The sequence below is a fragment of the Diabrotica virgifera genome, chromosome 6, assembly GCF_917563875.1.
Source record: "Diabrotica virgifera virgifera chromosome 6, PGI_DIABVI_V3a".
NCBI lineage: Eukaryota > Metazoa > Arthropoda > Insecta > Coleoptera > Chrysomelidae > Diabrotica > Diabrotica virgifera.
Genome location: NC_065448.1, coordinates 137,837,745 through 137,865,137, shown reverse-complemented (window position 1 = coordinate 137,865,137; position 27,393 = coordinate 137,837,745). Strand labels below are relative to the sequence as shown.

Sequence of the window (27,393 nt, the reverse complement as noted above, 5' to 3'; positions counted from 1 at the left end):
CATGAGATATTTAGCACTCTTCGGTACATCTTGAATGTCTCTAGCCTCCTCACGCCAATGACTAACTTTTAACGAACTAAATTCTAAACCAAAACACAAAATAATGCACAAAAACGTTGTGAAACACAAGGGAAGTCGAATTCGAAATTTCAAAATGACAGGTACACAAAATAATGACCTGAATAATAACCGTCACTTGACTCTTTGACACTTCTAAAAAATGGCCAAAATGGACGAAGTTTTCGTCAAATGTTCGTAATACGTGTATTTGATTGGCTAGAAAAAACGCGCATTCTAAATATCAACGAATCAAACGTAGGTTAGGAATATACATCTTATGTATATGTATAACCATTATAATGCTGCATTATTTTTGTGTTTAATCACGGAGCTACCGCTTTTTCCGTCTCATCTAACTTAATGCATTAGAGAGAAATCGAAAAACTGTGACGCACTGAAAAATGATCATGAGAACAAGAATATATGTATTTTCATATTAATTAAATTAACTGATTAAGATTTGGTCATTTTTTAAAGACTCGTAGAAAAAATATTGTTCCTAACTCTTGCAGAAAGTCTCTTTTCCGCACTTGACTGCTTGCCGAACTCCCGCTTCGCGTCGTTCGGCAAACTGCAGTCGCGTGCGGAAAAGTATGACTTTCTGCACTTGTTAGGAAAATAACTATTTAACGGAGTTATTAAGCCGAAAATGGCCATTTTCGCGTTTTTCAAATTTTAAATCGAGTATAACTTAACAACAATCAATTTTAGAGAAAAATTACAAGAGACCTTTTTGGCTCATAATGACCCAAAGAATAAAAAAATACGAAGTGAAAAAATTGATTTTTTGAATTTGTTTAAAAAAATTGTTTAAACAATTTTCCGACCGCTGCACCTCCCGGCACTCTGTGTATTTGTTATAAGGGAACTCTTTTACCTGAATATGTTACCGGAACATGTTACCTAACGGGGGCGACGATACAACCTGGACTATAAGCTAACAACAAGAATTCAAATTCCGGTCTCCAGTTACGTCATGCGATGCACGAACTCGGACGTATTTGCGCTACGGGAAGATACATGCGTCAAACTATAAATCCAGCTTAACTTCAAAAAGTGAGATCGGCAACATCGCACTGTCACTTGTCACTGTTAGTTAAAACTGTCATATTCTATTTTTTATTTATGTATTTCTAGATCTAGAATATAGAAATTATTCTATTTTTATTATTCAGTGTACTAGCTATGGAAGTTAAAGTTGAAATTAAGCAAGAGCTTGATGAATATAACCAAAAATATATCGACACTCGGTTGTCCACATCAATAGGTATGGAGGAATATTTGAAAAATGAACCAGGAGAAGAACTTCTAGGTGAGAAAAGCAAAACAATAAGTTACCTGCATAATTACAAAATAATATTATTTTTACTAAAATCATTTACTCGAATCTGTGAATTAAGTTAAAGAAACTAACTTTCTCATACCTATCTTTAAATTGTGTTCTATCATATTGTAGAATTCATTTAATCTATATCCTTTTCTGCACAAATGTGTGTGACTGAGGATTATTGGCTTTCCAGTCAATGAGCATTCCCCATCTTACCTTTATGGTATTATCTTGTATTTTTTTATGGAGGAGCTGTAAAGGACTGTTCCTTAACCTTTTCACTGCAGCTAGTTTTAAAAGTAGTATGGTCTCTGGTACGGCTGTTTCATGCCTGTGCTGATCAATCCGGTTGCTGCAGTCAGTCGATGTAGTACTATAGCGTATAAATACGGTTCACGCAGTGTATCAAAACAGTGTATTCAGGACTGTATTTGCAATTTTGTAGAAGTAACTGTTAATCTGTTGCTGTTAGATTCTTGAAAATTAATAATTTGTGGATGTAATAGACCTTATACAACTGATTCAAAATTTTGTTTTTGAAAATTTTTCCCACGTTTATTAGGAGTGGCAAAACTGGATATAATATGTTCTGCAATTTTCGGCCCTCATTTGCAATCATTTGGATGCTAAATGCTACACACACAAAATCTTGAAAATGCAATCCAAAAATCTCAGATTATTTACTATTATTGTTGTATTTATTAAATTTATTTATTTATTAACGGTTTCACCATTATTCAAAAAAAGTAATAATAAATTATAAAATAGTTGACATAGTTAAATTCTAACATATACAATAAAATACAATATAAAACATATTAAAAATATGATGTAACACCATAAACAAACTAAACATGATCAACACAATTTAACAATTGCCTAAAAGAATAAATTGAATTAAAAAATGGATCAACAGTATATGTGTTAAAGTGCCTAAGAGCTCTAGTCATCGGATCATTTCTACCATAATTAGTACGGTGATACTCAATATAGAATAAAGAAGGATTTCGTAAGTTGTAACTGGTTGTATTAATTCAGATTTCAGATAGTAATTCAGGACAGTTAACAAAGCCGTTAATTAGTTTATAGATAAAAAGCATTTCTAGTTTTATTCGTCTATTTACAAGAAGTGACAAATTCAAATGCTGAAGAACATCATTTTTGTTAAAATTATTGAGAATCTGCAATTTAAATCTAGCGTATCGAGCAAAACATACTTGAATATTCTCAATTAAAACTTTGTCAACCTCATAATAAGGAGACCAAATAATGGAAGCATACTCTAGGGATGATCGAACTACTGAACAATATAAAACTCGAAGAACATATACAGAAAAAACATTTGTATTCCTTTTTACAAAACCTAGAGATCTGTTAGCATTAGATGATAGAACACGCAGGTGAGATTTAAAATTTAATTGTTTATCAAAAATTACTCCTAGATCTCTCATCTCATCAACTCTAGACAACACATTTATACCAATATTATATTCATACAGATCTGTAGTGTTAGTTTTTGAGAAACTAATAATATGACATTTGTCGATATTTAATAATAAATTGTTGGAAATAGACCATTCATATACTTTATCTAAGTCATTTTGTAGAATTTTACTATCCAATAAGTTCTCTACAATGTGAAATAATTTTAAGTCATCAGCAAAGAGTAGAAAGTTAACATTTTCAATTACAGATGATAGATCATTGATAAAGAGGTTAAATAATAATGGTCCACAATGTGAGCCTTGTGGTACTCCTGAATGAACCTAAATTTCATCAGATATATAACTGCCAATTTTAACGCGTTGTTGACGACCCTAAAGAAAGCTACTGAACCAGGTCACAATGCCATTCCCTAAACCAAGATTCTTCAACTTATGTACGAGTAGGTCATGATTGACTCTATCGAAGGCTTTAGAGAAGTCTGTGTAAATACAATCAACTTGTAATCCCTTTTCAATAGCCTCTAATATAAAACTGTGATAACAAAGTAAATTTGTAACAGTAGATTTACTTGATTGAAAACCATGCTGTTGTGGTATAATTACATTTTTACATGCCCAATTTAAGTGACGAGTCACTAATTTATCCAACAATTTAGGTAATGTTGATTGTATGCATATACCCCTGTAGTTTTTAATATTGTCCCTATCACCTGATTTAAAAATTGGTGTAATAAAACTATCCTTCCAAAAATCAGGAAATTTTTCTGTTTCCAAAGACAAGTTAAACAAATATAAAATGGGATAGGCTAAAGTAAATTTGCAACATTTAATTAAAAGAGCGGGGACACCATCTGGGCCAAATGAAGACTTGTTTTTTAATTGGTTTATACCTTCGAACACTTCAATAATACTTAGAGATACCCTGTTCAAGTCAATTACATCAATAGAGGTAGTAGTTGGTAATGTTATCTTTTTATCTGAATATACTGTGCTAAAGTTTTCAGCAAAAAGGTTAACAACAGTTTGATCATCAGAACTACGTTCATCATTTAAAAACATTGTATTGGGATAACCATTAGATTTACGTAAATTATTGACATATTTCCAAAAACAACTAGGATCGTTCTGAATATTTGTTTCAGTTTTAATCAAATAGTTTCTATAACAAATCTCACTCAGAGCTTTACATTGTAAGCGTAGTTCACAAAATTTATGATAGTCAAAAGGATTAAGTGTTTGTTTGTATTGTTTGTGCTGCATTTTTTTTCTTAAAAACCAAATCTTTTAATTCTCTTGTAAACCATACTGGAAAAGTTGATGTTTTATAAAGTTTCAGTGGTACAAATAAATGAATAGCCTCATAGACAATGCTGTAGAAGAATTGAACAGCCAAATTAATATCCTTGATATTATACATATATGACCAATTAATATGAGCAAGATAATTATTTATACCTATAAAATCAATATTCCTAAAATCATAGTAGAAAGTCTCAATTGGTAGTGATGAACTAGAGCTATCAGGAACTGTTACACAATAAGGCACATGATGAAAACTACTGTTAAATAGTATATCCGTTGCTTCAGTAATCTCACTACTCAAGTTATGTGTATAAAGTAAGTCTAGAAAAACCCCACGTTTATTAGGAATATGATTCCGTTGATTAAGACCACATGCACCAAAAGAGTCAGATAAAAATTTGCCATTGGATAAATCTGGACAAATCAGTTCTAGAATGTCATCTTTCAGCATCCAAGTGGCGTCCGGCATGTTAAAGTCACCAAAAATAGTTACTTCTGAGCCTAAGTGAGATTCACATACCTCTAGCACACTATCCACATGTTCTTCATATAGTCCTCTAGCTGACTTAGTGGGAATGTAAATTGTACCAAAAATATGCTGAAGGTCACCATATTTGATACAAACAAATAGTTCTTCCAAATGAGCAGATACAGTAGGTATACTATAGGAATTCAAATATTTACGAACTGCAATTAGGACTCCTCCACCAGTAGACTTATTGTTGACTTGTAGATCGCGATCCTTCCTATAAATATTAAACTCAGGAAGGTCAATTTCATTAGACGAGATTTCATCATTTAACCATGTTTCAATAAGACATATAACATCATATGAACTAACACTAACAGCGAGTTTAAAGTCAGTCAGTTTGGATTTCATACCACCAATATTTTGACAATAAACCATCAACTTCTTTTTTAGTTTTTTTATTCAAAAACTCCCCTTTTGCTAATAATGGGAACACCATTCTTATATCTAACTATCAAATCAGATTCACCTGAATTTTTCGCTCCTCCAGTTCCTTATAAAGGGTCTTTATATAATCACGTTGAATAATGGTAAGGTCTGCATTGATTTTAATGTCCTTGTTGAATGAAATTAATTTTATTTTAAGTTTCAAGCAAGATAATGCCACTGTATTATCTGTAAAACATACCTTTAATGGTCTTGGCTTATTTGTAATTTTACCCAATCTGATAACTCTAAATTCCCCAGGTTGGACATCAAGATTTTGAAAGATTTCATTACATCTATCCTTATCATAATTAATACGTTGTGAATATTCACTTGACTTTGATTCATCAACATTAAAAATTAGTATATTTTTAGATCTGACACTTCTTTCCTGAACTTCTGCATAAATTGATTCATTCATCAGATTATTACCATTGGCATTGTTTCCACCAGAAACTAATTTCTTTAGTTCAACAATTTCATTTTGAAGCTCCTGAATCTGCTTCAACAATGTTGGAATCAGCAGCACCCCCTTTTCGCAATTTTTACACAAATAAGACAAGGTACGCTTCTTTAAAAGTATGCATCCCCACTCCGTTTCCGTCAAATCACTGCACTTTCTACATATGCAGCTTTTACAGGAATCACAACAAATTGCATCCTTTGGGTTATCCACAGAACAAATAGAGCACTTTGAAATATTTGGCATTATGAAGATGTACGCCACTGGTCCCTAATTAATGTTACTGATAAACTGTAATTTGTGAATAATTTGAATGAAGCAAAAAACTGGAACCAGTTTCTATAAAAAGTATATCCACTTAATTATTTTAGATTTTAGTAGATTTTATTTTATACTTTTTTTTGAAATTTTTCCAGCTTGAAAAGATATTTTGTTTTCATAATTATATGAGCGTATTCAGCGCACTTTTCTCAATAAACTGGTACAAATTTAACACTGAACTTTTCAAATTAAACACCAAAAATACTTAAACAAAAACGCCTTACTTAAAACACATGTTTACATGCCAACTGTTTTATTAAGAATGATGTTTTATTAAGAATGATGTTTTATTAAGAATGATGTTTTATTAAGAATGATGATTAAAAAATTACTGATCATAACGCTCTTGTACTTTTTTCAAAGTCAATAATAGGTTTATGAGCAGTTGTAATTCGCACAATTGAATTTTTAAACTAAAATTAAATAAGTTGGTAAACACTATCCTCCATAAATACAGCGAAGGGGAATCCTAAGATTTTACAAGTAAATCCTCCAGAGTGCGTGCCTGTATAAAAAGGTGCGGATTTATACGGCTCCCGCAGTAAAGTATAAAATTTTTAAAAGTATTGTAAATTTTGATATAATATGTCTAACTCTCTTCTATAGGCAACATACAATACGCAAACGATATCTGATTTATACGCTTGCCGCAGCGAATGCCGAAAAAGGTTACGCGTATTTATCTGGTTCCCGTTGTATGGGCACGAAATCATTTTACGTATATATCCGGTTCCCGTAGTGAAAAGGTTAACAGTGGCGTGCTGGAATTTTTCAAGAGGCCCAGTGATTATATAGAAAAGTGGCTTCCCATCCTCATTTAACCATTATCAGTATTTTTTACTCGTTATTTATAAAACAAAAATATAAATTATTTGTAAATCAAACATAAAACTTTTAATTCAATGATTTTTTTTTAATTTGCTGTTTTTTATTTAAGAATAAGCAATCTTACAATTAATAAATATTACATGTGTGACAATATTGTTTGCAGTAAGGCAGAACTCATAATTTCCTGAATAAACAAATATGAATTTTTTGTAATTAAGAAAAAGTAAAATAACATTTTGAGAATTTTTCAATTACGTATTCGGTTGAATTTTAGTAAATCAATTATACAAGAAAGTACAAATACAAGTACAGTACAAATGCTTTAATTTAACAATATCTAAATTTTAATACAACGCAATAATCTAAACATTACTTTTTTGAGCAATAGATTTTCGAGCAAATTCGTTGATTATTTCATCATGCTTAAGCTCACACAAAGTGTCTTTTTCCATAGCCATTACATAAATGTTTCCAAGTGATCTTGTGTTAAAGTACTTCGTAACCGATTTTTTATGTATTTCAATGTTGAAAAGTTTCTCTCACAAGATACTTATGTCACTGAAACAGTTAATAAATGCTTATGTACTATATTTAAATTTGGATAAGACAATGATATAAGTTGTGCTTATGCAAAACAGCACAACAGCAAGCTATACAGGGTGTTTCATTGGGAAACGGAAATACTTTAATGGTGAATAGAGGTCATGGAGCCGGTTTTAGATATACTAATTTTTTGCCCTACCGACTTTTATAACCGAGTTACAGGGTGTTTTATCGATTTTGCCCATTTCTTTCGTAAGCCATAACTTTAGAACCACCCTGTTTATTTTCTTGATATTTGGTACACATATGTCTCATTCAAAACCCAAACGACCGACATACCAACCATAAGAAAAATCCAGGTCCGGATTAACAAAAAAATATAAAGTAATTGTGACCTCAAAACAACACCCTGTATATTCAAAATCTGTTTGCATATTTGAAAAGAGCACAAAAAAGTAAGTTTAATGGTTCGCTTCAATTTTTCGGCCAGACAATTTTATGACTTTAATTTTGAATTTATATTGAATTTTTTAAGAACTCTGACATTAAAAAGCAGGTCTTATTAACTTTTAGTTATAAATTATTAAAGTTAATGAATAAATATCCATTTTAAAAATAATCAATACTTATTTACCACATTGGACGACCCAATTACTAATGACAAGAAAAATCCAGGTCCGGATTAACAAAAAAATATAAAGTAATTGTGATCTTGAACCAACACCCTGTATATTGAAATTTTGAAAATTTGTCTGCGCATTTTAAAAGAGCATAAAAAACTGTGATTAAAGGTTCATTTTAATTTTTTCGCCGTTGATTTAATTACACTAAATTTTAAATTATATTGAAATATTAAAGAACTCCAGAATTAAAAACCAGGTATGTATTATTAACTTTTAATAATTTAATGTTAATAAATCAATACTTATTTTAAAAATACTTAATACTTATTTACTACGCTGGCTTCATGGATTCTCTGGATTTGTAGCTATATGCACATCATTAAAAATTATAATTGCGAGAACTGGGATATTTTAATGATTAGTAAAGAATTAAAAAAACAGCTATATCTAATAAAAAAAGTTTACACAATTCAACAATTTAACATAAATTAAAAATATTTGAACTATAACAGTTGCTCAAAATGTTCGCCATATTGTTCGATGCATTTCCTTGCTCGTTTTAAAAGATTTCGAATCGATTTTCTAATTACATTGCGATTGTTCTTCATTTTTGTGGCAGCTTCTTGTGACCTTGACAGAATTAATCAATATGATTTCAAAATTGCTGTAAATAAATTATCTGCGCAAAAATTTGACATGCACCCTTTAACGCAGTTTTTGATGCTCTTTTAAAATACACTAACAAATTTTAAAAATTTCAATATACAGGGTGTTGTTTCAAGGTCACAATTACTTTATATTTTTTTGTTAATCCGGACCTGGATTTTTCTTGTCATCAGTAATTGGGTCGTTCCAAAGTGGTAAATAAGTATTGTTTATTTTTAAAATGAGTATTTATTCATTAACTTTAATAATTTATAACTAAAAGTTAATAATATCTGCTTTTTAATGTCAGAGTTCTTAAAAAATTCAATATAATTTCAAAATTAAGGTCATAAAATTGTCTGGCTGAAAAATTAAAGCAAACCATTAAACTTATTTTTTTGTGGTCCTTTCAAATATGCAAACAGATTTTCAAAATTTGAATACACAGGGTGTCGTTTTAAGGTCACAATTACTTTATAATTTTTTGTTAATCCGGACCTGGATTTTTCTTAGGGTTAGTATGTCGGTCGTTTGGGTTTTGAATGAGACATATGTGTACCAAATATCAAGAAAATATACAGGGTGGTTCTAAAGTTATAGCTTAGGAAAGAAATGGGCAAAATCGATAAAACACCCTGTAACTCGGTTATAAAGTCGGTAGGGCAAAAAATGTAGTATATCTAGAATCGGCTCGGTGACCTCTATTCACCATTAAAGTATTTCCGTTTCCCAATGAAACACCCTGTATAACTTTTGCACTATTTAGTACCACACAGAGGTGAAGCTTTCACGGTATCAACAACATTATGATTTGTTACTTCATGTTAATTATCTCTTAGATTAATAATATCATCCTTCATATTTTCTGTAGACTGAACATATTCATCATTACTCGATCTTCTATGATTTCAGTATTTTGCAAAATCCATTTATCAGCAAAATCAATGAGTTCTTCTCTAATTGCAGTCACAGATATGGTAGGATAAAATGTTTTAACTTTTCAGTTAATTATTTAAATGCCGTTAAAGGTATACCATTTTTTATTGTATCAAAATTTCTAGGATGTAGAGTGCGTGTGTAGATGACTATTTGTCTTGATCAAATCCTTTTCGATACTTAAAAATTTGAACACGTTTATCATTAAGTTTCTCATATTTGTGGAAAACTCTTGTGCAAAAAGTTTTTCCATTTTTATATTCTGCAGAGTACATATTTATTAGATGTTCGAACGAAATTGTAATACAGTAGAGCGTCGATAATCAGAACCCTGGTAATCCGAACGTTCGCTAATCCAAACGCAAAAAATTATAAAATTAAAAAATATGATCGCGGACCGAATTTTTGGATTTAATATGACAATATGGGCAAAATATGACCACGGATTTTTGTTTTGTTTATGCAGAAATACATACTTACAATATATTTGTTTATTATGCAGGTGTTTTATTGCTTGTAACTAAAACGTATGTACGTATATGTACTGTGTTTATGAGCTTTGTATGTATTTTGAACATATGTTCGATAATCCGAACAATTTGATAATCCGAACTACCCCTGTACCAATTAGTTCGGATTATCCAATATACTTGTATGTATGAAAATGAAAATTATCTGTAGTAATAGGGTCAGTCAGGGTAATTGGAAACAGGGGTGATTGCAAACAGTACTCCCTACGGCTAGAAATTAAATATGGTATTGTACCCTCGGAGATCGCTGGAAAAATTTACACTCAAAATAACAAAATTCAGTTTGGCAACACTGTGTTAATGTTGATAGTAACATATCTATTTTAAGATAAACAGAACTGTAATTTAGTCCAGGCAAATCAATACATATATTTTTTTGCCAACAAAAATAAGATTTTTCAACCAAATAATGTTTCAAATATAATGTGCAAAATAATTTTTAATTGGTTTCTGCTAATGAGCTTGCTTTTTTTGTCATTAAAGTAGAAAAAACTTTAAATTTCACTCATTAAATCATTATCGTCTTAATTATTTTAACTGTACTAATATCAATCCACTAATTCGGAATGATTAATGGGTTGTTAAAACTTTTTGTCTGTAGCGGCTTCTGGAATGTCTTAAAAATATCGAATTTGGAATTTGCTTAATTTGCTAATTTGCTTATTCTGTGGAATGTTATTCAGTTGTTTACAAGCCAAGTGAATGTCCATTCTGTGCAATTTAAATTTGACTTTTTTTAAACACACAAATCAATTTGGAAACAGTGCCAATATTTTACAAATTTCATCTCTCTGCATTAGTTAAGTATAGTGATTATATAATTTATAGCTAATTCAAGAATATTTAAATGGCCTAAAATGTTAATTTGAATGTTCTTTACTACAAGAAGTAAGTACAGTAAGTGTTCAAAATTACCCCCTTAAATATTGAGCATGGGGTAAATCAAAACAACTGTTAGGGGTAAATGGAAACACTGTGAGTTAAATGGAAATCAAATTTTTATGTTAAGGAAATTGTTTTATTAAAAGTCTTGCCATTTTCAAAATGCTGAGCAAGTACACACAGAAGAGAGAACCAACGAAATACTCTTTGAATGATTTAGAAAATACGGTAGCAGACGTTAAAACACAAAAAATAACATATAGGGAGGATGCTGCTTACTAAAGTATTCCACATTGCGTTATTTACAACCGCATAAAGGGTACAAACATACGAACTGATAAGATGGAACCAGTGTATACTGCATGGTCAGCCAAAATTGAAAACAATGTTAGTACATCTTTAAAAGTCTGAGATTGCTGTTTACTTTTACTTCGTTTTTTAGTTTTTTCTTACAATTTCTGGGGTAAATGGAAACTTTGAATATCTTATTTTTTTGTGACTTTTTTTTACTAGTTTTTAAGACATTCTGCTGTAGACTTATCGTGTAATAGCCAAAAGCATTTATTTTATTATAATATAAAACAGTATATTTTTAAATAAATTTCAAATGCTTAGATGTCATGATATTTCAAATAGTGTTTCGAATTACCCTGACAGACCCTAATTTATGTATATACAGTCTTATTCATTTACTTAAACTGTATTTTACAATTGAAAAATATTTAAATTGTTTTTGAAATGTTATCATTTGATTAGAAATTTAAAAAAATTTGTTACATCTAAAATTCTTTGTGATAAAAACTTATTTGAGGCCGTGACCTCTCGGTGATTGCACCGTTTGATTTATATGGCCAGCACTCCACTGCTCCTTACATACATTCTCTTTTGTTGGTAGGTTTATAGCCACTTTAACCGATGCAAGTAATTTCGCAATTAATTGCAGAATTTCTTGCGCATGAACTTGTGCAATAAGTTGCAAGTAACTTTCTGCAATAAAGTGATTACTCGGTGGAACCAATTGCGTAAACTGTCATGAAATAGACTGAAAATTTTAAGTTAGGTATTTTGTTTTTATTATCCACATAAAAATGTTTTTAATATTAAATGTAATTTTTTGAGCATAGTGATCAGATATTAAATTAAAGATGTTGGATTATAATTTAAGAAAATTATATAACTCCGCTTATGGTGACAAATGGGTGACTTGAGTAGCTCATGAGTCATCACTGCCGGTCCTAAGCCCAGGTAAAGGACGAAGGTTGAGCAGTGGGCTGAAAACCCACTCTCGAAAATAACACACTGTTACGAAACCTAAACGTTTGCCTCAGAGTACAGGACGGAACTTTAAGAATCGACTCAAGCTACGAAACATAGACTATACATTTGGAAACTAGAATGGCTTCTTCTTCTTTTTATATAGACATTACTCTGTCTGTTTTTCAATGTGCCTCCAGTAAATTGTCATTCCATCTTTTTCGTGGTCTTCCCACTGATCGTCTTCCTGTTGGGGAACCGTCTCTCGCCGTCCTTACTACTCTATTTGCTGTCATTCGGCTTATGTGGTCGTTCCATTCTACTCTTCTGCTTTTCACCCAGTTATTAATGTTGTCCACCTTGCATCTCTTTCGTATATCTGCACTTCTAGCTCTATCCCACAGCGTCTTACCATCGATTTTTCGCAATGTTTTCATCTCTGCTGTTTCTAGCATTCTTTTTGCCCTTTCTGTATCAGGTCGTGTTTCTGCCGCATATGTCATTATTGGTCTGATGACTGTTTTGTAAATTCTGCCTTTCACTTCTTTTCCGATGTTTTTATTTCTCCATTTTGTTTCATTCAGGCAACATGCGGCTCTGTTTGCTTTATTCACCTGATCTTCCACTTCTGTTTCGAGCTTTCCGTAGCTGCATAGTGTGATGCCTAGATATTTAAACTCCATGACTTGTTCTAGTATTTGACCCTCCAGCTCCAATTTACACCTTATTAGATCTGCTGTTATAACCATGCACTTAGTCGTTTTTGGGGAAACTAGAATGTGAGGACGCTAAATAATCCAGGAGCTCAAACCGCACTTCTGCAAGAACTAAAAAGATATAAGCTCCTGATTACTGCTCTTCAGGAGACAAAATGCCTGGGGAAAGGTGCCAGGGACACTAAAACGCACACAATTCTGTATAGTGGGAAGGAACAAGGAAGCAAAGAATGTGGAGTTGCATTTGAAGGATATGCAGTCAGTGAAAGGATATGCAAGTTAAGAATTTGCACCCACTTCTTCAACCTAACAATGACAAACATTCACTGCCCAACAGAAGAACAAGAACAACATACAAAGGAGAGCTTCTACCAACAGCTGGAGATAGTATACAGTGCTAGTCAAGAGTCAGTACCCCCTCGTATCTTTTGAACGGTTATACCTATAATATACTGACCAGCTGCTATGAATACAAAATCCCGGCAATAGTATTATTCATAGATTTTAAAAAGGCGTACGACTCTGTCAAGAGAGAAAAAATTTGTGGAATTTATGGAAGAATTTGAAATACCTACGAAGCTAAAGAAACTAGTGACGATGACATTAAAGCATACGACCTGCAATATAAAAGTGAAAGAGGGAACCTCAGAAGATTTTGCAATCAGTTCAGGACTTAGGCAAGGAGACCCGCTATCAATGCTAATATTTAACATGATACTAGAAAAACTCATTAGAAATAGCAACCTAAATAGAAATGGACACATATTGTAAAAGAGCCATCAATTAGTGGGATATGCAGATGGCAATTGTAGCGACGAGTGAAAAGATACTGAAAGAGATAACAGAAAGATTGGTAAATGAAGCGTATAAGCTGGGTCTACAAATAAATCAAAAGAAAAGCAAAGTTATGAAAGTAGGAAGAGAAATTCGAGATGGGACAAAGTTCAATGTAAGCACACAATTAGAAGAGTTTAAGTTTGAGAAAATAGACGAATTTGTATATCTAAGGGCAAGGATAACAAACAAGTGTGAAGAAATGAAAGAAATTGATGCCAGATTAAGTAAAGTCAATCGATCTGCGGGAGCCATGAATTATTTACTAAGATCAAAACAGCTATCATGGAATATGAAATTTAGGATTTACAAGACTATAATAAGACCAACAACGACATACGGATGTAAGACATGGATACTCTAACCAAACAACAAAAGAAATAGTAAGAAGATGGGAAAGGAAAATACTCAGAAGAATATTAGGAGGGAAGAGAACAAAGGAAGGGTATATAAGAAGGACAAATGAGAAAGTTTATAATATCTACAAAGAACCACAAATAGGTAGCGTAATAAAATCAAGAAGGTTGCAGTGGCTGGGCCATATAAAAAGAATGCACGATGACAGAGTGATCAACAAAATAGCATGGAGAGTACCAGATTATAAAAGAAAGAGAGGAAGGCCACGAAAGCGATGGAGAGAGGCGGTGGTAGAAGACCTAAAGGAAAAGGGAATAACAGACTGGAAGAGGTTGACAAATAACAGAAAGCGAAATGAATTTAGACTCAATTCAAGCTTTCTGCTTAACCCAGGTATAAACACACCAAAAGGCACCGCCAGGAAAACATTCCACTTTGCGGTTCAGAGAGCCCATATGAAACGAGTCTTTGTACTCTATGCAGAGTATGGCATTAACAAAATAAGAAAATCTACGGTTTCGTTTTGATTAAAATCTGTCTTCCTCCATCCCCCGATAGTACTATTTCTAGGTCTACCTGTTGTCAAGGAGGCTCTAAGGAAGACAGATTTTTACCATTCCGACCGTAGATTGTCGGTATAAATTAAAATAATTTATATCGCAGTATGGATAGAACGCCCTCTAACGGGGAATAAGCGAAATGAATTTCGACTCAATTCAAGCTTTCTGCTTAACCCAGGTATAAACACACCAAAAGGCACCGCCAAGAAAACATTCCACTTTGCGGTTCAGAGAGCCCATATGAAACGAGGAAGACAGATTTTAATCAAAACTAAACCGTAGATTTTCTTATTTTGTTAATGCCATACTCTGCATAGAGTACAAAGACTCGTTTCATATGGGCTCTCTGAACCGCAAAGTGGAATGTTTTCCTGGCGGTGCCTTTTGGTGTGTTTATACCTGGGTTAAGCAGAAAGCTTGAATTGAGTCGAAATTCATTTCGCTTATTCCCCGTTAGAGGGCGTTCTATTCATACTGCGATATAAATTATTTTAATTTATATCGACAATCTACGGTCGGAATGGTAAAAATCTGTCTTCCTTAGAGCCTCCTTGACAACAGGTAGACCTAGAAATAGTACTATCGGGGGATGGAGGAAGACAGATTTTAATCAAAACGAAACCGTAGATTTTCTTATTTTAAATAACAGAAAGCTATGGAAAAGAACAACAAAGCTCTGGGCCTAGAAGGCCTGTAAAAAAGCTACATATATATATATATATATATATATATATATATATATATATATATATATATATATATATATATATATATACTGTTATATTTCTATTTGATATAAAAATTAAAATTTAATAATGATAAACAAAATTCAATTTAATATAAAATATTTTCAATTTTCTCAACCACGGGCATATAAATTTAAAACAACCTGTATACAACAAATTGTTATATGTAATTTTAAGAAGTGATTAGAATAAGCGTACGAAACTCGGAACAATGTGCTTAGATAAACAAAGTGAATGACGCGTACCATTATCGTTCTTCTCGGAAGGTCGATCATTAGCCTATGCTAAATAAAACTCAGTGAAATAGATGATAGTTCATTATCGTTTTTCGCGGAAGGTTTCGATCATTAGCCTATGCTAAATAAGACTCATTTGAAAGAGAGAATAGGTCATTAAAATTTGTAAATAGTTAGAAAGTATTTTAGAATGGGAATTAAATATTTTCTTTTGAAATCCATTAAGCATATTTAGAAAGATTAAAAATTGGTTTTGAGGAATATTACGAATGAGAGTTGGTGGTGGAAGATTGATTTGTGAATCTGGAAGGGATATTTAGAAAGTAGGGGAATGAATGACAAAGTGAGATCAGAATGTTTTGAGCTGTCGATAAGTGAAGTCGAGTAGTAGACGGTAGTGTACGGAGAGTGAGAAAGCCGGTATAGTTCCGTGAGTGTGGAGTATCTATCGTGGAACGAGAAGTAGGCCAGGTCGAGAGTAAAAGAACCTCCTTGAGCCAAGAGTGTCCCGGTAGCTGATAGCAGTTTCGAAAAAGGTAGAACACAGCATCACGACAAAAGCAGGAACGAGAGCTATTCGAGCTAGTTTTTCAAAGGAGAACACTACTGGAAGCCAGGACGAGGTTTGATCGCAGCCAAGGATAGCAGGAAACGGGTCTTGTGTGAGGACATTTTCAGTTCACCAGGAAAAGGTCAGTCTCATTTGTTTGGACATGAATGTATGGGTTTTTCGCATTAAATTCCACATAAAAAATTGAATAACATAATCAATAATATCAGAAAAGCTTCATCAAACTTAAATAGAGTTGTTCCTAATAACTCCTAATAGTTAAATGTTAATAAAAACTTTCAATTGAAAACCAAAAGGAAATAAGATTCCCATTTGTAAATGTTATGTTTTAAGAATAATAAGAAATAGCAAATATTAAGCATTGATTGCCTTTTAAATAAAATAAAAAATATTTTGATTATAATTGTAACCCATATGTGTATTTTTTTTTACTCTTTTCTTTTCTATCCCGATTAGGAACCATTAAGAAATATTTAGAATCCACGAAAGTAAGTAATTAATTTATAATTCGCCCTGAGATTGAAAACATATTGATATGTGATCTGGTTAATTAATTAGATTAGTATTAATACATTGATTAAATTAAGTGACATATAAGAATATTATCTCATATCAATAATAAAGATCACATCAATACCTATAATAGTGAAATTTGGAGGGAGGAAATAAACGGACGTAAGCTTCCTAACTAGTCATGACAGGTGACATAATAGTAACAGATGACTTTACAACGCCAATGTGACAGATATTTTTAAATGGGACCTTATGCCCTCGTTTGGGCCATAATTTAAATGGGACCTCGTTTGAAAGGTATTGAAAATACCTATTCAGTCATACTAATTTTGTTTGAGTGTAAGCTAATTTTGATGAATAAATGTAAAATTGTAGTTTCGCATTTAATCAATAAAAATTCAAAATTCCGCCTATGATTACTTGTCAAAAAGGTTGACGTTAACGTAAAAACTACTAGAGAAATGAAAAACGTCAACTTTTTTGACAAAAAAACCATAGGCGGACATTTGTACATACAATATTATATTTTTTATTTAATTTATTCACCAAAATCAACTTAAACCCAAAAAAGAAATAGTATGACTGAATAGATACTTTGAATACCTTTCAAACGACGTATCACTTGCCATAAGGTCCCATTTAAAATTATCGGTCACAGTGGCTCTGTAACATCATCTGTCACTATTACGTCACCTGTCATGACTAGTTAACAAGCTTACGTCCGTTTATTTCCTCCCTCCAAATTTCACTATTATAGGTACCTATAACCGTTCAAAAGATAAGAGGGGGTGTACAATAAATATATTATACACGGCTCACTAAAATAATTAGTTACGCCCCTGTACTACTGATTACTTAAAATTCAAGTAGTATTTATGTAACCTTTCTGGAAACTCCAGGTTATTGTTGAGACTCGCATTTGAACCCCTCGCCGGGGCAGATCGTCAAAAGCTTCCTAACGAGAATCATCTCTAATCTATCGACGCTCCCGCTATTCGTAAAAAGGCCGCATTTTACCGGCTTTTTTTTGCTATCGTTTTATACCGCTCAGATAATTCAATCTGCTCAGTATTATCGACGATGATTTATTTAGCGTATTAGTGAGTGCCTTACAAATGAACCAAATGGATTATGGAATTCAATCAGAGCTCTGATGTGACACGTCATCAAGGAATAAAACTGTAAGTACTCTACATGTATGTGAACATAACTTATTAGTCGTGATACTGTATGCATTTTGAACCATATACCTCTCGTAGCAAATATTCTTTGTGCCATTTATGCAGATAATACTTTAAATTACATATGAAAAATCGTTATCTACTCTTAACCAGCTTACCTATGGGAATATACTCTATAACCGTACAATAAGTATAGGTTACTATTGTTAAGGATACTTTACGTATTGCCTAAACATTTCTGGTCCTTCGAGCCGGATCATATTAATTATTTATTAATTAAATCCTCAAGGTCCTTCGTATTTGCATATTTTGATAATCTCTATTCTGAGAATAACGGTTTTTCATTTATAGTGTCTTTCTGTTGCATTTGGAAATTTCCAAGCCACGCCGCCCCGGCACAAAAATAAAATATTCCTCTCTTTCTGCACTCAAATTCTCAGTATTTAACCCAGCACGTCTCTACAATAGCTGGTAGGTTGTTAAGCCCGGTCTACACGTGCAATTTCAGAAACTACTTGCTTTGTTCAAATAAAGGAGTCGTTTTGTTTGTATGAAAAAATATTTGCATATATTACATTATTTTATTTTCGTAAATATATTTTTCTGTTTATAGTATACAAAAAGTGTACTCATTTATTGGCTGATAGTACGGGTGTTATAATTTTAACATTGTTTGTTCAACCTTTTGATTTAAATTAAATTTATAATTTTGAATCCGATTAAGCCTGGTTCACAGGTTACAAAAATTATTAAAAATAATTTTGTTTTCTTGCATAAATTGTAAGTTTTTGCTACATTTAGCTTCGCTTAAGCTCATTTTACACTTCTAGAAAACTATAGAAAATAAATAATTGTTTTTTCCTTCAATTTAATTAATTTAAATACTTGTTAAGGGTGTCTCACACTTGCTGAAAAATACCCATTTTGGAAAATTGCATATATTTTGAAATTTTATAGTTTTGCATTTCATATACTAATCTGCGCTCATACAGGGTGATACTATTAAGCCAATCTCACACTATTAAACGTGTAATATATAATATATTGTACATATTCTCTCATTTTCGCATCGATTTATAGGTTTAGACATTTGCAAATAATCTATCTAATCTCACATTCTCGCAACATGGCTGACCGATCAAAATATAACCGACAGAGGCTCACCGCAAAACTTGATATAACCAAGTTGGCTGATTCGGTTCCCACAACTCTTAATTCTCTAAACAAATATAAAATTCGTGAAATAATTTCACAACTCAAACATTCTTACGGACTTTTCCGCGATGCTCAAAATGTGCTGGAGACGATCCCCGAGGAACCTACCCCCTCTACTGATTCCTCTGTGGTTTTTGATAAATATTTGGATACAATTTCTCTATTGGAAGAAAGGTTAGAGGTCATTGAAAGTTCTAATGTGACTGCTACCCCCTCCCTCCAATTTGACCCTAATTCTTCTCTAACCTCACAGTCTATGGCTAGGCAACGAACAGTAAACCTCCCTCGTATTCAGTTAAAACCATTTAGTGGCTTAGTTACTGAATACAATTCATTCATTGAGACCTTTGATACAATAATAGGATCTGATACTACATTAAGTGATCTGGAAAAACTCATTTACCTCAAAAGTTTTCTAACTTCCGAGCCTTTGACGCTTCTCGAGCATATCCCACTCACAGGTGACAATTACAAAATAGCCCGGGATAACCTGACACAAAGGTACGCCAACTCTAAATCGCTTATCAAAACTCTCATCTCTCAAATTCTTGATGCGCCTCCTATTTCTGGAAACGCAAATCACTCACAATTAAGAAATTTTCATACGGTCATGTCAAATAATTTCAAGGCCCTATTGAACTTGAATAGGCCCCCTTCAGATCTCTTGCATTTACTTCTCATACATATCGCTACTCAGAAACTCGACGCACCTACCATTAGGGCTCTTGAGTTCCAATCCGGTGGTAGCCAAGCTACCCCTGATTTTGTCCATTTTCTAGGGGAAATCGAGACACGCGTTGTTCATCTTGAGAATATTCAATCTCAATCAAAACCAAAATCGACTACTACTTCCAGACACTCTTTACACCTAGCCTCAGACACTTCTACCAGTAACCTTTCGCCTCGCTTAGGTCCTAAGAAATGTTCCTATTGCAACGACTCTCACTCGATCTACTCTTGTCCTCAGTTCAAGCAGTTGAATTCTAAAGAACGTTTTAGTTTTGTCAAACAAAATAAATTTTGTATTAATTGTCTTGGGTCTCACATGCTCGATCAGTGTAAATCCAAATTCTCTTGCATAGTTTGTAAATCTCGTCATCACACGTTGCTCCATTTCGACAAAACGGGTCATAGTAACCCTTCCGCGGCTGTTGGCCAACACAACTCAAATAATCATAATAAAACCGCTATCTCAAATAACTCCCATACACAGGGTAATTCACAACAGGGGCCCTCACATGTTAGAGCTCCTGAAACGGAAGTTAATCTTCAAAATTCGACTCCACATTCAATGGCTCTATCTGCAGCCTCGCTTGATAATCATTTGGTGTTATTAAGCACACTCCAGGTCTATCTTGTCGCTCCTAGCGGCAAGAGGGTCTTCGCAAAGGCACTTTTAGACTCGGCCTCACAGGTTTCATTTATTAGTGCTGACCTCGTAAAGGAACTGTCACTCACCACTAGAGATGGAAAATTACGGATCAATGGAATTAACTCCACCTCATCCTCGTCTCAATCTATTGTAGATACAACAATTTTCGCTGTCGCTAACGACGTTCCTTTTGACATCTCGTGCTCTGTACTCCCAAAGATAACAAATCCGCTTCCTCAAATTTCTATTTCGGCGAGCAAACTAAACATACCCTCAGAGATACCATTAGGTGATCCGATGTTCCATGTAACATCCCCAATTGGTATCCTGCTCGGTGCAGACCTGTATAACGATATCATTCAACCTGAAATAATTCGTTTGGGAAAAGGTCTTCCCGTTCTTCAACGCACTCTACTCGGGTACACGATATCAGGGTCAGTTCCAGACTTTGCTCTTAAGTCGAAAAATACTAAAAAGGCTTTGGAATTTTATTCAAACTCTCTCGTTACTTGTTGTTCTCATAACACTCCTTCCGCCGTAAATGAGCCGGTAGTGTCCAACGAGGAACTATCCGATCATTTACAAAAATTCTGGGAGCTGGAAGAAGCCGCTCCTCAGAACACCGATCTCATTAATGATCACCCCGCTGAAATTAATTTTGTAAAACATGTTAATGTTCTCCCCAATGGACGATATGAGTCCACACTCAATCTCAAACTCCCTATCGAAGATATAGACATGGGAAATTCGTTTCTCTCGGCAAAAAGACGTTTTCTCAGTCTCGAGAAACGTTTTCAACTCAACCCTGATTTATTGGAAAAATATCAGGACATTATATCGGAATATCTCAATAACGGACAAATAATTCAAGTGCCGTTAAAAATGCTAAATGACTCAGGTAAACCTAATTACTTTCTCCCTCACTTTCCCGTTTTCAAATCCAACTCTACTACTTCCACTCGTATAGTTTTCGATCCAAACAATAAATCGTCTACGGGAATCTCCCTCAGTGACGTCATAGACAAAGGTTATGTCGTCCAACATGAACTTTTTGACATTCTCGCTAAGTTTCGTCAGTTTAAATTCGCACTAGTAGGCGACATCAAGGCTATGTTCCTACAAATCGCCATTTGTCCCACTGAAACATTTCTGTTAAATTTTCTCTTTAGGGACAATATTCAGCAGCCTTTACGGTGCTATCAATTTCAAAGATTACCCTTCGGGCTCCCAAGTAGCCCATTTATCGCTCAAAGAGTTATCAAGCACATCGCTGACAACAACAAACATACCCACGAACTTGCTACTAGTGTTCTGCAAGAATCTATCTATATGGATGACCTGATCAGCGGTGCTGACAGTCTTCATGAATTAAGTTGTCTTTTCGAACAATTAACTTCTTTGCTAGAAACCCATGGTTTCCTCCTCCACAAGTGGAACTGCAGTTCTTCAGAATTTCTGTCTCAACACAATTTAAATCCCGTCTCTGAAGTCAGTCTTAACTTCACGGGATCTGATAAAGTCTTAGGCATATTCTGGGATTCAGAACGCGACCACTTTTCGTTTAAAACTCCTATCTTCAAATTGGCTAATGTTGTTACTAAACGTACTATTCTCTCCTACATTGCTACTTTGTATGACCCGCTAGGATGGTTATCCCCTGTCCTTGTGAACGCTAAGCTCTTGATACAGGAAATATGGTCCCAGAAATTGGACTGGGATCAACCCATTGACTCACCCATCATTATGAAAAATTGGCAAAACCTCTTATCGACATTCAAAACTATAGAAGAGGTCAAGGTACCTCGATGCTTACTTTTACAAAAGAAAGTTGTTGATGTTCAATTAATTATTTTCACCGACGCATCGGAAAAAATATACAGCACTTGTGTGTATCTCAAAGCGACATACTCAGACTTTTCTGTATCGTCGCGGCTTATCGCTTCTAAAAACAAAATTTCTCCGCTAAAAAATAAACTCACCATCCCCAAATTGGAACTTTGTGGAATAGTGTTGGGAGTCACTCTGGCTCATAGACTTTTTCACATCTTCAAGAAAAATTTGAGTATATCTTCATCTCATCTCTTTGCTGACTCTACAATTGCCTTGTCTTGGATACTTTCTAAAAAACACATTTGGAACATTTTTGTACAAAACAGAATTCAAAAGGTCAATTCCTTGTTGGAAACTTTTCCTTGTGATTTCCATTTCGTCAGAAGTCACGAAAACATCGCTGACCCCGCTTCCAGAGGGATAAATGTCTTTGATAATCCCCAGACCACCGAAGACTGGTTATGCGGACCTAGCTTTATTAGAGACAATCCCATCGATTTTTCTCTTCATCAAATTCCTCATTTTCAGGATGATCTTCCTGAATTAAGGAAGTTAGTTGTCTCAAACATAGCAACAAATCACGAACTCAACGACACCTTTGAAAATCTATTCGCTAAATCTTCTTCTTTTCGTAAAATTCAAAGAATTGTCGCTTATCTTTTTAGATTCATCAGTAATATTAAAAAGAAAATAAATAACTCTCCACGAGATACGGATATATTGACGCCACCCGAAATGGAGATCGCTGATCACGCGATCATCAGGTATATCCAAAGTATCTACTTTAAAAAAGAGATTCTTGAATTGAAAAATGCTAAACTCGTGACCAATAAAGCCATTCGTAAACTCAACCCCTTCCTACAACATAATGATGGGCTGATTCGTGTGGGAGGACGTCTCCGACACGCCCCCATATCGTATAATCAAAAACACCCCATTCTACTTCCTTCTAAATGTCGAGTTGTAGAACTAATCTTGACTCAAGCTCATCATAAGTTATTACATTCAGGCGCGCAAACAGTACTTTCGTATGTCAAAATGAAGTACTGGCCAATTGACGGATTAAGACAGATTAAACGCTTAATTCGTAAGTGTGTAAACTGTTTCCGATTCATGACACCCAATTCTGTTCAACAGATGGCAGATATGCATCCCGATCGTGTACTCCCCACTAGACCCTTCCAAGTCGTCTCAGTGGACTATGGGGGGTTCTTCTTAATTAAGTCCTCACATTTGAGGAAGGCACCGCTTTACAAAGCATACGTAGCCTATTTCATTTGCATGAGCACTAAATGTGTTCATATCGAACTCGTCACAGGATTAAGCGCAGAAGCCTATATTCTTACTCTGAAAAGGTTTATTGCCAGAAGATCCACGCCCAGTATTATTTGGAGCGACAATGCCACAAATTTCCATGGGGCAAAAAATGAAATGCGCGAATTCTATGATTTTTTCTTAAATCAAAATAATTCGGAACAGATTAAGGAATTCTGTACTCAAAACTCCATAACTTTCAAGATGGGTGTTCCCCGCAACCCCCATCAATTCGGCCTCCATGAGGTAGGAATAAAGAGTGTGAAGTATCACCTCTATCGAATTATAGGAAATTCCCACTTCACCTTTGAAGTGTTTAACACAGTATTATGCCAAATCGAGGCTATTCTAAATTCGAGACCCATCACTAGGATGTCGTCTGACGCCAATGACTTCGCTTTCCTATCTCCAGCTCACTTCTTAGTTCAAAGAAGTTTAACCGCGCCCCCTGAACCAAGTGTTTCAGAGATACCTGAAAATAGGTTGAATCTTTTTCAGCGTATTAGTAAAATTCAACAGCAATTTTGGAAATTGTGGAAAAAAGACTATCTTTGCCTCCTGCAGCAAAGAAATAAATGGACCGACCCTACTGACCCTGTCAAGATCGGGGATTTGGTTCTGTTGAAGGAGGATGGTACTCCTCCACTCTTATGGCCAACTGCCAGGGTAATAGATGTATTGCCTGGTAAGGATGGTCTAGTTCGTACTGTCAAGATTCACACTACTCACGGTGATTTTCTTCGTGGTATTACGAAAATCGCTGTGATTCCCCTGGAAGATTAAAATCTATCCCTAGGGGGAAAACTTATCGTTTTCCTCCATTTTATCGTTGTTACCCCTTGTGTATATAAACTCTAATTTCTTCAAACATTTCTTATCGTTGTGCACATCTTTGCCAATCCCCTCTCTTCGAGGTGATATAGGCCATCTCTCTCGCCTGTCGCCCCCGGCAATATGTACAATAAATATATTATACACGGCTCACTAAAATAATTAGTTACGCCCCTGTACTACTGATTACTTAAAATTCAAGTAGTATTTATGTAACCTTTCTGGAAACTCCAGGTTATTGTTGAGACTCGCATTTGAACCCCTCGCCGGGGCAGATCGTCAAAAGCTTCCTAACGAGAATCATCTCTAATCTATCGACGCTCCCGCTATTCGTAAAAAGGCCGCATTTTACCGGCTTTTTTTTGCTATCGTTTTATACCGCTCAGATAATTCAATCTGCTCAGTATTATCGACGATGATTTATTTAGCGTATTAGTGAGTGCCTTACAAATGAACCAAATGGATTATGGAATTCAATCAGAGCTCTGATGTGACACGTCATCAAGGAATAAAACTGTAAGTACTCTACATGTATGTGAACATAACTTATTAGTCGTGATACTGTATGCATTTTGAACCATATACCTCTCGTAGCAAATATTCTTTGTGCCATTTATGCAGATAATACTTTAAATTACATATGAAAAATCGTTATCTACTCTTAACCAGCTTACCTATGGGAATATACTCTATAACCGTACAATAAGTATAGGTTACTATTGTTAAGGATACTTTACGTATTGCCTAAACAGGGGGTACGGACTTTTGACTAGTACTATATGACAATACGCCCAAAAATGACATCAATGGGTGATATGAATGCTAAAATAGGCAAGGAGCCGCAGTTTTATGGCACAACAGGAAAACACTCACTTCACAATGAAACAAGCGAGAATGGGGAGTTTTTGATAAATTTGGTCACCAGTAAAAACATGGTTATAAGTTCCACATGCTTCCCACATAAAGACGTACACAAAATGACATGGATTTCAACAGATAGAACCACAACCAATCAAATCGACCATGTGCTGATAGACAAAAGGGCAGCCAGTAGTATCTCAGATGTGAGAACACGAGGAGGAGCATGTTGTGGATCAGACCATCTTTTACTACAAACCAAATTTATATGCAGACTTAAAAAATAAAGAAACGAAAACAACAAAGAACAAACAAACTGGACCTGGAAAAACCGAAGATTCAGAAATGTAAAGAAAAGTTCGAAGAAGAAGTGGCAAATGAGTTAAGGACGCTAGAACTGCACTCCATAATGGGCAAATGGAATAATATCAAAACAGCAGTAGTGTCCACCCTGGGAAACAAGAAAAGGAGAGAAGAGGAGCATGGTTTGATGACGACTGCAGACAAGCAATATAAGAAAGAAATGAAGCACACAAAATGTATATAACAAGAAGAACACGGGAAAGACGAACATCATTTGAAGTCGCAAGACGAAAAGCAGACAAGATATATGTAGAGATAAAAAGAGAGGCTATGAAAATGAAAAAATAGAAAACATGCAAGAATATTTCAAAAACAACGAAATTAGACAGGCTTACGAATACCTAAAAAAGCTAAAAAAATTACCAACAGAAAGACACAGAAACCTGGAAGCATTATTTTCAGACCCTACTTGGGAAACAAGTAGACATGGAAGATGAAATGGGTACGAACTACATAGTAGAGAATGGAGTAGAAGCTCTAACCATAGAGGAAGTTCTCGAAGCTATTAAGACCCAGAAAAACAATAAAGCCCCGGGAGTTGACGAAATACCAACCGAATTGTATAAGGTAGGTGGCGACCACCTAGCAAGTCATATCCACGCGCTCATCAACGACATATATGGCAAGAAGAGAAAATACCCGACGACTGGAAGAAAAGTATAGTATGCCCGATCTATAAAAAAGGAGACAAACTCCAGTGCAAAAACTACCGTGGAATTTCTCTACTATGTACAGCATATAAAGTCCTCACGTATATTATAAACCAGGCAGCGGCTCGAATCACTAGCAGAAAATATTATTGGAGAGTATCAGACGGGCTTCCGATGGGGAAGATCGACACTGGATCAAATATTTACAGTCAAACAGATTTAACAAATGTATATTGTTTATTTAAATTTGTTAAATGTATTTGTTAAATGCAATTAATAGTTAAATGCAAATTAATTAATAAATTGTAAAAATAGATTAAGTAGTTTAGTAAAAAATGTAAAAATATAAAAAAAATATCTGTAATCCCATCAGGAAAAAACGACCTGGATTAGTCACTAGAGGCCAGGTCATATGTATAAACAATAAAAAAAAAGTCAAACAGATCTTGAGCAAATCACGGGAACACGACATTGATGTTCACAATGTGTTTGTAGACTTCAAACAGGCATACGACTCATCCAAAAGGAACAATATCTACAATATATTGGCTGAATTGGCACAAGCTAATTAGACTCATTAAAGCCACAATGGATTAAACTCGGGCATGTGTACGAATGAATACAAAACCACCGGACAGACTTTTTCAACATTTCGCAGGGACTAAAGCAGGGAGATGGGCTGGCCCCAACTCTGTTTAACCTGGCACTGGAGTATTCTTCTTCTTCAAGTGCCGTCTCCTAATCGGAGGTTGGATATCATCATCACTATCTTTACTCTATCCACCGCTGCTCTAAAGAGTTCTATAGAACTGCATCTAAACCAGTCCCTTAAATTCTTTAACCATGACACTCTCCTTCTTCCTATACTCCTTCCGCCTCTTATCTTTCCCTGTATTATCAGTCTTAGCATTTCATATCGCGGTCCCCTCATTACGTGTCACAGATATTGTAACTTTCTTATTTTTATTGTGTTTATTATTTCGCATTCTTTACCCATTTCTCGCAGTACTTCCGTGTTCGTTTTCCTCTGTGTCCATGCTATTCTAAGCATTCTTCTGTAACACCACATTTCAAATGACTGTAGCTTATTTATGTGTTCTTGCTTTAATGTCCAGCTTTCAAGTCCATATTG

General features: G+C 34.3%; 1 protein-coding gene across 2 annotated transcripts in view; it reads left to right on the top strand.

Annotated features, from left to right (window-relative positions):
* Nucleotides 1-1,178: 1,178 nt before the first annotated feature.
* LOC126886880 (zinc finger protein 91-like) overlaps nt 1,179-27,393 on the top strand; it is a 74,831-nt gene continuing 48,616 nt past the window's right edge. For both annotated transcript variants that reach the window (XM_050654019.1, XM_050654018.1), the window contains exon 1: nt 1,179-1,372. In XM_050654019.1, coding sequence (XP_050509976.1) covers nt 1,246-1,372 — 127 coding nt within the window. In that variant the 5' untranslated portion in view covers nt 1,179-1,245. The remainder of the gene's footprint in view (nt 1,373-27,393) is intronic.